This window comes from Cyanistes caeruleus, chromosome 9 (assembly GCF_971803275.1).
Source record: "Cyanistes caeruleus chromosome 9, bCyaCae1.hap1.1, whole genome shotgun sequence".
Lineage (NCBI taxonomy): Eukaryota > Metazoa > Chordata > Aves > Passeriformes > Paridae > Cyanistes > Cyanistes caeruleus.
Genome location: NC_141709.1, coordinates 15,083,470 through 15,096,532, shown reverse-complemented (window position 1 = coordinate 15,096,532; position 13,063 = coordinate 15,083,470). Strand labels below are relative to the sequence as shown.

General features: G+C 36.0%; 1 protein-coding gene across 2 annotated transcripts in view; it reads right to left on the bottom strand.

The window, feature by feature from the left end:
- COL11A1 (collagen type XI alpha 1 chain) overlaps nucleotides 1-13,063 on the bottom strand; it is a 133,485-nt gene that overhangs the window by 85,908 nt on the left and 34,514 nt on the right. The window contains exons 5-8 of one of the 2 annotated variants that reach the window (XM_086901516.1): nucleotides 12,003-12,131; nucleotides 1,290-1,406; nucleotides 874-1,020; nucleotides 582-677 (exon numbers count right to left, since the gene is read on the bottom strand). In XM_086901516.1, coding sequence (XP_086757642.1) covers nucleotides 582-677; nucleotides 874-1,020; nucleotides 1,290-1,406; nucleotides 12,003-12,131 — 489 coding nt within the window. The remainder of the gene's footprint in view (nucleotides 1-581; nucleotides 678-873; nucleotides 1,021-1,289; nucleotides 1,407-12,002; nucleotides 12,132-13,063) is intronic. The other variant, XM_086901517.1, reaches the window with a different exon arrangement.

Here is a 13,063-nt window from a genome sequence, read left to right as displayed (position 1 = left end):
GTCAAAATAATAATTTTATCTTTTCTGACAGCTCAAATTATAATGTTTCTTTTGAGTAGAACAAGTGAAAGTCAAATAATTTGGTTTTGTTAGCTGAAGAACTGTGAAAATGAAACAATGGCTTCTGACTCAACTTCCATATGCTGCTATGGTGGAAGCCATTCTTTGTCTTGTGTTAGGCTCTTTTTTGTGCTGCACCTTAAAAATTACAGGAAAAATCAGAGACTCCTCTTTTTAGATCAGGAGGACTATGTCTAATATCTATCCTAGTTCATGCCAGACATAGCTCCATTCACATCAACACTGAAAGCAGCAACACTACATTCCCACACCATATATCACGGAATTATTTCCAGAATCACGAACTCCGCAGGCTGAAGATTGGGCAGATCTGTACAGAATTAATGGGAGTTCTGCCCAAGACAATAGTTTCTGATATTGGTTGAGAAAGCATAAAATCACATTAAGTGCTGATAGAGTTTGTATCTTTTACATAGAAATCGATCCTTTTAAAATGCATTTGTACTTTTTTAATGAATGACACCTGGTGGGACAAGGATTTTCTTTAGAGTTCTTATTACCTCATTTGCTTCAGTAGTTCTCGAGGGAGCTTCTGTCTGGGGCCCATAGTCATTTTCAGCTATGCTATAATCTTGAAATCCATCAATAACGTTGGCCTAGTATAAAAATAAAATACATTATTAAAAAAAAAAAAATCCTGTATGAAAAATTCAACAGGTATTGCTGTTATTCAGGTTATGGTATTAGCCAGATGTATTCATCTAGTGGGGTTAGGTAAATTTTTTTCTTATTATCAAAGATCTTCCAGTCTTGGTCTGGGAAAGATCTTGATTAATTCTTGGCTACCTTTACCCCTAGTTTGCCTTTTGCTGCTGCTTGATAACTTTTCTTCTTCTTGGATGCATATTTTTCAGATTTTTTTGTTGTGGCCTTTTGAGGTTTGTCCTTTGAGCTAGCGGCCACTGTCCTCTTCTTCTTTTTGACCATGGCTTTCTTTTTCTGCAAACGTTATGAAAGATGGAATGGGAAAACATAAATAAAATGAAGAGAAAATTGAGAAAGGGTGAATGAAAGAAGGGTAACCAAATGCAAGATGAATGCTGTCAGCTGTGAGACCTTCCATCTCTAACTGAAAGCAAGGGTTACAGCTACAAAGTAAAGAAATGAGTGAGAGGATAGAATTAAGCTCATATAAAAGACACAAACTGACAAACCATGTGGTAGGGGACAGCTGGACACCACACAACAAACAGATCAGATTCTGTTACCTCTGTTTGTGCTACTGTCTCTTCGAACAGTGGGAGTCCCTCTGTTACAGAATCAGTTTCTTTATAATCTGCATCCCCATACTCATAGTCATATTCGATAAAATCTTCTGGTGTGTACTACATTGCAAATGGAAAAATATCAGGCATTCCCATGTTAGTGGTAGCAAACTAGATTAGCAATACTGGAAAGTCTCTTCACCTTTACTTAGGAATAAAGTTTAACAAAATTAATGCAGTATGAACAATTCAATGTAATTATTCATTTGGGGAGAAAACCTGACAACTTATTTCTTTCAAAGCACAGTACAAAAGTAGTAAAAAAAGTAAGTAGTAATGCCAGGAAAAAAACCCTCTCTTTTATTGGACTACAAAGAAGAACCAAGTATAATTTGGACTACTGTGAGCACCAACAGATCTTTGTGAAACCATGTATTTATTTAATCTTTAAATTTCAAATAATATATTTTACCTGTATTTTTTTTCAGGTGACCAGAAGAGCAGAGATGCCAATATCTGACATCAGTAATTTCAGATAGAGGAAAGAGGCCACAGCTCACAAGTAAACATGGCTATCATCCTCTTGTTTGATGTTGTGTTTGAAAGCCAGGGCAGCTCCATAGTATAAATTTCCTGAGCAAATGCCTCAACGCTGTAATTTCATTTCAGATTCAGCTTCTGTAAATTGCTCCATAGCTCTGTTTCTATAATTTTTATCAAATGAAGATTTGGCACACAAATTTTACAAGAGAAAGTAGCTTTAGAATTGGCTTGTGTACTGTTGTGAGCACAATCTAGGGAGCCAGGAACTCCTGAGCTGTACTCTTGACTGTGCCAAGAAGATCCCGGTCTCCATATTATCTGCAGCAAGTACAGCTCATCAGAACTGAGAAGAAAGGGCACCTTCAAAATACCTTTCCACTCCTAAAATGCTTGAAGCTACAAGAACTGGTTGGTCTGGTAAATTAAAGCAGTCTCCTGGCTGCTACCAGTTCTCTTTATGTACCCAGGAAGGTGAAAGAAGGCAGAATTGTGGCCAAAGTGTTTGCTTTCCCTTTAGGAAGAAATATTCAAATGTGCCTCACGTGAACTTGTCCCTTCTGAAATCTCTCTCCTATTACAAATCAGCACCATTGTTTGTAAAATGAAGACAACATCTGTTTGTTTCATTATGTTGATGAGAGAGAGAATTAGTACACTTCACTTCCAATCCAGTCTGAGGATTCATAGAAGTCATCATTATCAGAAAGAGATGGACATGTTAGAAGAAATTACAGATTAAAATAGATCTCCACATTCCAAACTATATTCTACCATGTGACCAAAACACTGGTTTAACTGTTCCCTCTGGCAGTGTTTTTTGATACAAATTTTTACTTGTGATTTTAATGCACAGAAGTTGATTTCCTCAGCAAGTATAAGACTAATGATGAAAGACACTTAATCACTTTTAAAAAATCCTTTTACATGGGTTTCTATTACTCTACTCCTGTGACTCCTCAGAGGCTTACTATGATCAACAGCTTTTCCGAAAAAGAAGACAGTTGTTTTTCAGAAGGCAGATGCTTTTTGCTCAATTGTCCTTTGTTTATTTCTACCTTTGCACATATAAGCTGATTAGTCATGAGATTTGATAAACCTTTAAAAAGGATGTAACACACTTTTGGTATTCACTCAAAACTATATTGCACATTAATAAGTAACTTCAAACTACGTTTAAATAACAAAATATCATTTTATCTTTGTGAAGTATATGGGCATTTTACACCTGCCTCATGCAACATAAGCAATGCTTTGATTTCATCAGTGGTATCTTTTCTATTACCAATTAAATTTGACACTACTTATACTTTTCAAAACCAGCAGCATTTTAGACTTAACCATGTGAGTCTAAAGTAAGTCACATGGATATTCTTTCCATGTTCAGCAAATTAAGGTTCAGTCCTAACCCCAGTGAAGCCAATGAAACATGTTTGACCTATAACTGGTATTGCTGAAGAGCATCATGTGCAGCAATGATACATTTACAAGTCTGTCAAGGTATAAATGCATATATATGTAATGTATAATTTTCTGGCTTTTGGTGCAGTTCTGGAAATGCAACTCAGTACAGCTGGTCTCTAAAGAAGTGTACCACTGCCAGCCAAAAAAGAAAATGCGATTACAGACTTCTAGGAGACCACAACCAGCCACAGAAAGGAAGTAAAGGAAGAACCACATGGAAATAAATAGACTTTTAAAAATAGTTACAGAATAGCACTGAAATTGCAGTATATATTTGGAAATTATAAAAATGTCTGCAAATGATTTGCTTATCTTCTCTGGAGAAGTCTACACAAACAAGGTTTATCTACAAGGCAAAAAAAAAATTATTCAGTGGAATACACCTCTCTAAATTGAGTTATTCCACCCTAACAGTGGTAACCAGTTCCATCCTTTTAAATGCTTCCTCAGCCAAACAACATGAATCAAACACTCTGCTATGCAATTTTTACTGGAACCCAAGCAAGTGACACTACCTAGGTTAAATAATAGCCAATATCTTAAGAGGCAAGTGGAGTAACTTTTTTGAGAGAATTACCATGTCATTAGCCAGATTTAAGTTTAATATGCTGTTATGAGTTTGTTTTATTAACTAACAGACACAGATTTCTCTTCAGTAAGCATTGCAAACCTATTCTGAAACTGGAAGCATTCATTCCATAAGTCACTTTGACCAACTGACAGTTAAAATATAACTGTGATGCTCAGTATTATAACTGCTTTGAAAATCTCAGAAAATTTGGCTTTTCTCAAGGTAAGCTGTGCTGAATTTTGCCAACCACATGACTAATAAAATTGCAACACAGTGGGTTACAAGTAGTTTTTTCAGAGGCCATAAACTAAACAGAAATGTAGACTGGGGGAAAAAAAAAAGGAAGGAAAAATATCTATGCCAAGTTAGTATTAAAAAAGAACGTAGTGAATAAGCTGATATTTATGCTGAGGCCTAGTTCATAAAGTCAGAAATTTATGAATGAGAACTAGAAAACATACAAAAAAGCACAATCATGTGGACAGATCGATTGTATCATGCATAATTACACAGAAAATACTTTTGGGTATAGTGCTTCACTCATTTCTGTTAAAGAAAGAGAAACTTTCCTTATATGCAAAATGTGATCACAAATACAAGAGTGTATTTTGGTTGCACCACTATGCAGGCACACAGAAGGAAATAACAGGGATGGATGAGCAGGGGGGAAGCTGGAGTCAGATTACTGCCAAGCAGGTGAAGATCTTGTACTTTAAGAGCACAGTATCAGAGGGGTATCACGAAAATTTTTGTGACTTACAAACTAGGACATGTGGCAACAACGCCAAAACCATCTTCAAGTAGTTTTGAAATCACAGTACTTTGTAGTCCCAACGATACAAGGAGGACAAGTGAAAATATGGAATAGCCTAAATATTCTACAAGGTGAACTTCATTCTTAGCAGTCCCTCCTTTCCCTAGATTTTTTTTTTTGTCTGAAAGACTAGCAACCCTCATCTTTCACAGCAGCCTATAAACAGAGAATATGTTTTATACTGAACTCCAGGGGTCCTGCTGCAAAGAGTTAAATATAGATGCAAAATCTTCCAGGTGTATTTCCTGAGGCACAATCTGTCCAGATGGAGGAATGCATCTCTACACCTCTAGCTGATGTAAAGATGCACTTTAGAAATATGATTTACTCACAGAATGATTTTACCAATTCAACCTGATGAAGGCTGTTCCCTGTTTTTAATAGGAGACAACAGGACTAGTGAAGGACTAGTCAGGTAAATGAAAACTAAATATACAAACAGCAGGGACAGATTTAATGGCTTTAGTCACCTGCTGTGGAGCTGGCAACTCATACTTACCCTGCCATTAACAGTTAAGGCTGGGCATGTGGCACAAACCCCTTCTTTTTCTGGAGCTACACAACCAAAATGTCACCTTTATCAGATGACCAGAGACAGAGGTATGATCCACTCAGTTTGACCTCAACAAACCTTGAGAAAAATTCCTTTACATTTTGCATATGCAAAAACCAGGCCCTGCTGTGAGTTCACAGAAGTTAGGGAGCTCACAGAAATCTATCATAGTTGTAATACTAATCAAGGAAAGATAATAAGTAGACTCTTGAATATATAGGAGAAAGGATCTAGAATTTCAAAATAAATATTAGGTTAAACTTGGCGAGGGATTTCAGCTAAGAGATGTCAGGTGACACATACTTCAGATGTGATGCAATTTTCTTCCTCTTGCTTTTCTTTCTTCTCTAGTAAGACCACCAATAGTTACTAAACAGCCATTCTTGTAATGAATATTGCATATGACTATTTTCTTACAAATGAAAGGAAGAATGAAACCTGCTGCTTTTTGATGGGACAAAATGTTTCCATTATGACCTCATGCTTTCTTTACCAGAGTGATTATATTACACTACCAGATCATCATGCAATTCCAATTTAAAGAGATGAACTGTTTTCTTCATCAGATGAATTTTAGAAGCAGAGGATCAGCAGCATGCAAGGCCTATTTGAATTGGAAAATAACTTAAATATACTGAAGGAAACCTTACTTTGGAAACCGATTCTTCTGCTATCCGTACTCTAAAAACCTAACTTCACATTTCAAAATGTAGAATTTCTCAATTTTTGGTTTACAATTCCAAATTAAAATAATTAATAAACTAAATCCTAAACCAGAGAACAGTCTTAAGCTAAATTTTACCATTTCCTAAAGACTATGCTAAATCATGAGCAAGCTAAAGTGGCAAAGATGACTTTGAAATATCCTAGGCTCACTAACACTTTACAAAATGCAATAAAATAAAGGATGCCAAGCAAAATGAGTGTTTTAAAAATCAGCTGCAGCAATATAAACAAATAAATGGTAAAACACATCAATCTTAGGGCAGAAGTTAAAAGATTTAAAGGATGGCCTCTTCTACCATATAGTCCTTTTATTGTTCATAAAAGTGGTACAAGGAGATAAAAGGAGATAAGAACATTATCTTCAGTTTCCAAAAACATCCTATTTCAAAAGGAGAATAAGTCTCTTAAGGTTCTTTATTATGTTACTTCCTTATATAAAATGTCTATATCTCTATGCATAGAAAAAGAAAGCTGGGAAGATCAGTACTTTTAATATCTGGTAAATTAGCTAATTGCAGTTCTAAAGATAACAATAAACATAAAATTAAACATAAAAATAGTATTTCTTTATTTTTCAGAAACCTAGTCTTTCTGATCAGTCAAACACCCAAAAGGACACTAAATTAACATGTTCTGAAAGGATGCTTGAAGCCTCCAAGTCAACATATTTGGGGGCCACTTGCACTTTTAATTTACCAAATTAATTTCATTAAAGGAAAACATTTCATGTCTCCAAATAATCCATTAGTTTGGGATAGATCCAAAATAAATGAAGCTGAGTTCCTTTAGGGAGCTATTTCTTCAGCAGAAGTCAGACTGTGTGATTCACTGGGTTACAGAACAATCCTCCAAGAGAAGATTTGAAAGCCTGATTGCTTGTTCCTTTGAAAACTAGACCTGATGATACTCCAGAAAATATACTGCCCAGCATCAAGGATGATGAAGACTGGCTAGGTCTGTCACTGCTCTAATCTCTGAGAGCTGGCCAAGCATATGTGATTGAACTGGAAAAGAATTTAATACATTTCTATTTAGAGTAAAAAGGGATTTGAAAACGAGACAAACACCAGAATGTTCACAAGGTATTTATAAGAAAAGCATAGGTGTGTATCTTTAAGAAAGACAATGCTGATAATTTCAAAAAAGAATTTCAAACCCATATGGGAGCCTTAAAACCAAGTCATACATTCAATGTGAAGAAAACCCAAAGATTCCTCAACTTCTAGGCACCTTTTTTGTAGTGCCAGATGCTGAGTTCATAACTCTGACCTTCACAAGCTACAGAGATTCATACCTGGCTAGTCACAAGCAAGAGCAAGAAAGACCGATGCACACTTCAATTAAAACATGTCTTGAAGATGGAAATAAGTTACAATAAATAACAGAGTAAAGTGTGTGGATATTAGTATTAACTAATTAATTAGTATTAACTGCTTTCCTGTTTTCAGAGTGAATGACCCTTGGGTCTGATGAACGAATCCCAGCGGAATAGAAGTATTCTGTATAGGGAGGTTTCTGACATGCACCTATCCCATCAGCTGAGCCTGAACTGCTCACACAGAGCCCACAGCCCTGGCCAGCAGCCAAGTGCAACACATCCTGCAGAGCCTGAACATAAAAGGTAGGTAGTTAGAGGCTGCCCAGTTAAATAATTCTTGTTTAGACATATAACACAGTCACTTGGGTCCAGAAAGGAACTGACTGAATTAAAATGGAAATATAAAGACCTAATCAGGTCCAAAGCTTATATCTTATATTAATATCAGATATTAATTATAATTTTCATTATTAATTATGATCAGCTATTATTAAGCTTATATCAGGTCACCCCTTATAGGAAGGGAGAAGCAATGATGCAGGAGTTGACCTTGCTGAGAGAGAAGAATGGCATGGGGGATCAGGACAGCACAGCTGGGTAAGCCTGCAGACAAGGGTAGAATTTAAGATATGTCCCCCCTTTCTAGGCTGACTAGTTCTCTGTCTTTATTCACAGCTTGCTATTTTTGTGAATCCCACTGTGAGATACTTGATTCTTCCTGAATTGTGTTTTGGGTAAACTTGGAATTTGATTCAGTCATGAAGAGATCCTGTAAGTAAAAAGTAGGCACTGAAATCCTCTCGGATCATCCTAATTGCCATTTGAATGAGATGTAAAAGAAAAAGAAAATGCAACAAGAAAAAGGAAATCTCAGTGCAGCACTTAAGGTATCATTAATAAAAACAATTTGATTACAAATTAGTGTCCAGTAAATTTACATATGGGAGTACAGTGAAGGCCTTAAGGCCTTGAGAAAAACACTTTAAAAAGCAAATATTTCATTTCTGATGTTGCAGTGATGTGACATGCACTCTGAGGCTCATTTAATGGAAACTTACCACAACATATTCCATAATTTTTCTGATTTTATGGTTGGCAATTATTTTTAGTCTAGATGAAATCTTAGACCCTTCCCACAACAAACACATAGACAATTCCACCAGCTGAATTGGAAAGAGGGCATAGGGTGGAAATAAATTCAGAAAATGACTCATTTAAATCGACACTGCCTATTGAAAGGAAATGCCCCCAGACCTAAAATTCTGGATATTTTATTATTTGCTTCTTTGGAGACAGAAGCACTGCCTAGAGCAATAAGGATTACATTCAGCTAAACAAAGTACTTATGCCCTTAAACCAGTATCTTTTTATCTAAATCCTTCTCTCTAGATGCCTCTTTAGTGGTCTAAAAATAATCCAGCTTTTCAGACTGAATGCCTTCCTAGGCTGTGAGCTTGCCAGGAGTCTACAAAAGTGTGCAATTTCAAGAGAAATCCTATTCATCTTTCTAAATGCAACTTCACAAATACAATTTTCTATTTTACTGATGAAAAGTCAACCACTTCCTTTGGGTTTTGTAATCAGTGCTGGAAACACCCATTAATAGGCTCTGAAATCACATAATTTATCTTTAAGCCAAGTATCAGTTTCTTACTCTGGACTGCAATAATTCAAAGGCTCAGAGACATAAGGCCAAAAGGGACTATTAGACCACCTTGGCTAACTCTTGTGTACATGCAGACTTCAGAACTTCCTACAGTCACTCTGTAACTCAGTCAACTAAAGCATGAATAACATTTCCCCAAACTTTCAGAAAGGTATCTACCCTTGCCTTGAAGATATCTAGAGATTCACCATTTTCATAATTTGTTCCTTCTTTCCTAAAATTTTTAGTAGATATTTTCCTAACTGAAATTATCTATCTTTCTTCTTGCCCCACCCCATTTGTCTGCACTCAGTATTTTGTTTTTGTTCTGGACCTTTGCATACAGTAAATGAGCCACATATGTGATGATGCAGTCCATGTTTCAAGTGACAGCATACAGAGGTAATATTGATCTGTATTCTTACTTCTTTATTTACAAACCAAGACATGCACTGTATTATTTTGGGAAAAACTCTTTCCCTTCCTTAACAACCAGAATATTTTGAGGCTAATGATCAACAAATATTTTCAGCTTCTGCTGGTTTAATCCAGACTCTGAAGACACGATCCTGCCTAGCCTTTTGCCCAGTTTTCTCTCTTCCCTCTTCCTACCACAAGAGTTTGTGTGAAAACATTGAAGATCAAACCATGAAACCAATCAAGCTGAACAATAATCTTTCCCTGTTGGCCTTCAGCATGATTAGCATCCCAGATGGGGACAATCTGCTGCAGATGAAAGGTTCTGTTACCAAATGCACGCAGACTGTTATTGCAGTGTTCTGAGTTCTTCATGTTTGCCCTGCAGTTATTTCTTTGGCTTGTATGTGTGTAACATTGTCTTGTGTTACCATCACTGTTTACTGCTCTGCAGTATCATGACTGTCAAATTTTAATGCCATCCATTTTAGACACATTATATTTCTAGCACAATTACTAAGAAACTCTGCTATAAATTTAATTCAGTGACAGCTCGTTGTTATAGTAATTTCTGAAATAAGGCACCCAGATTCTGATCTATTAGTCAGGTACTTTGCCATACAATACCTTTTTTTTTAAGTTAAAATATCATATGTTGACAAGTCAGAAGCTTTGCAAAGGTCTAAGTCTATAAATTCTATCAGATACCACTAATCAATGTTGTAATCTCCTCAAAACATGTAATCAAGCATTTTAAAACGATCATTATCCTTATAGACTAGATGCAAATATATTTTTATCTTTTAACATCTTAGTCTTGCAATTACAGTTTACAAAAACAGCACTGCTATCTTCTATGACTTCTTTCAGTACCTAAATAAAGCTTGTTTCATTTATTTCCTTAAAATAAATTATCTGTGTGATTTGACAGGCTGCTTCTCAAAAGATGACGAAGTAGTCTGCCTCAACAAGCTGGTTTTTTACTATTTAGCAGACAATTCTGTAATTCTACAAATTGAGTCATTTATTCTATTGCATATTTATCACATTGGTAGCATTGCTGATGCAGTTTTTTTAGATCACTATTACACATTGAAGACATCTATTGACTTCACTGGGAATATTTATGTAAAGTGACACATAAACTCATGAAGCTCAACAAGGAAATTGTGTCTTAGGTCAGAAAGCTAAACAAAATAATCCAATCACCACTCTCAGCAAAAAATGAAATAAATAGAAATAGCAGTTCTCCATTTGATTAATCAATATGTGATTTTCCATTTGTTTTCAAATTCTTTTTAATATGTTACACTACAAATTAAGATCTTTGGTTTTACTATTTTCTCAGTAGGTACTCCCACAAATTCTGAGTGCTACCATGAGGGAAGAATAGGCCTTTAAAAAGCACATTAAAAACCACTAAACCCAAGAGCAATCAAATAGCAGCAAAGCCCAAGAAAGTTCCCAAATTTTCTTTCAAACTTAATTATGAAAAAAAAAAAAAATAGATCTTGCTATCCTTTTTTTTGTCTTTGCATAAATTAACAGCAATATGCTTTCAATCTGTTCTGGTTTGGAATATGGAGATCCAGGTATGCAGTCACACAGACATCAGATCCTCTGGGATCCTCCTGAAAAGCCCAGACCCCACACTCTGTAATGCAGGGTGAAGTCCTCTCCCTGTGTGTAGGTGATTTGACACATCTTGAACGACACCTCAGATGGAATGGATTGGGAGGGAGTCCCTCTGAAGAAGTTCTGCGCCCTATGGGCCTTTGTCTCCTGCTGACATACTTTTCAGTCAGAATAAATGGTAACAACAAATAAAATTACCATGTGTTTAGGAAAAGTTCAGTCCCAAAAAAGACTCAGAGCAGACATCTATTCAGCAACTTTTAATGCAGATCTCTAGAGCAAGCAGTAGCAATAACCAATCTGATCACAGATGGTGTGCATACCAGCTGTCCAGGGACAAGTTCAGTTATGACTTGGTACATTTTGGAAAAGTTTTTCCCTTTACACTCTTCAATGCAAGTATTTAGAATGTGTACAACAATACATAAAGTGCTCAGAGGTCTAATCTGAGGAACTAACTTGACCTGGGTGACTCAGTTTGTGACTGTGAGAACTGTCTACAGTGACTAATGGTTTCTCTAAATATATTTCATGTTTCTGGGAAAAAAATCTGTTCTGTTTTGTCCATGTGGGTTTACCTCCTATGACTGGAACTGGCTGAAATACTTTTGTGTGCACATGCATTTGTGCATGCAGCTCATTAAAACACAAGGCACTTTCAACAGAAGTTTACAATTGTGGGATACTCAAAGCTCCCACGTCTTTTAAATGTGGCATTTGTTGATATCCAGCATTAGTACAATTATAAACCTACACAGGAAGAATAAATATGCACAAGTAGACAAACTCATACTGCTATAAGTTTTTAAAATAATTATAGTTTAACTTCATTGAGAATGCTGCTTGTTCAAATGCCACCAGAGTGATAGGCTCTTTCAAATGCTTGACATGAATGAATGGACAGCAAAAATGAATGCACTCCTGCAACCTGATTTCTTCACCTCTAGAACAATGCATGCCATTTAAGTGTTCCTTTTCTCCAGCACAACCACTAATGTGCAATAAATCCAGTAATATATGACTGATTACTCACCTCATCAACTCGAGGATCTTGAGCCTGAGCAGCATTGGGCACTGGGGAGTCACAGTCTGGGCTATAATGCTCACAATAGTCAAATGCAGCTCTGGGATCAGCTATAATCAACAGCTGCTGGATCTCACCCTGCAGAAAAGCACATGCAGATTAAATAACGAAACCAAAGGTAGTCTACAGTTCATCAGGAGTACAGAGTTCACATTCAGAAACAGAAAAAGGCACATAATACTTAGATATTTCCATCTGTGGTTATAAATAACATACCCACTTAATTTCTGCTGCTTTTATAGAAAACAACTATTGTTCACATGGCAAAGCAATGCAAATTAATACCAAATGGACTAGGTGAAAAATTCTGGCTTAAAATCATGTCTGGTTTTGGAAGGAGAGAGTGGGAAGGTGTAAGTTCTGATCTGTGATTTTCATGCTGTTTGTTTACTTCTTCACTGGGAATCAGTCTAAATTCCTAAGATTTAATTCAGAGCACTTCCTATTACCAGCATGCAGCTCAGCATGCAAGTGATCAACAGTATAACTCTGAGTTTGCATCACATATGCATTCTCAGAGAAGATAATGAAATAAATTTAAGTAAAATAGTCTGTACCAGAGAGAGTTTATTTGAATAAAATGTAATTAAGTGAGCACTGCGTAAATACACACTACAGAATGTGTTGAAAAAATATAACTTAAAAAAAATGCTGGTTTTACCTCAATTTCCATATGTCATGCATAAAAACAAGATAACAGAAAGAGACCCACTATTCTGGATAATAAAAATGGCTCTGCTGAGATCCCCTACAGAGACCTTATATGTTTATCATTTTCCACAGAAAGCTGTCTGGTATGCAGTGTATTTCTTAACATAGTGGTACTATTTAAGCAGCATTAGGTTAATTCCTGCCAACATTTCCACTGTAAATTTTCTCATCCAGGAGCTTCTTATGCTCACATAATAATAAGTTTGTTGGAAATTGGCACACATTCTTGGTCAAAACCCATTAATTTCAATCTCTCACTCCTTCCCTACAAGGGGCTGATTTTTAAGATTTATATACTT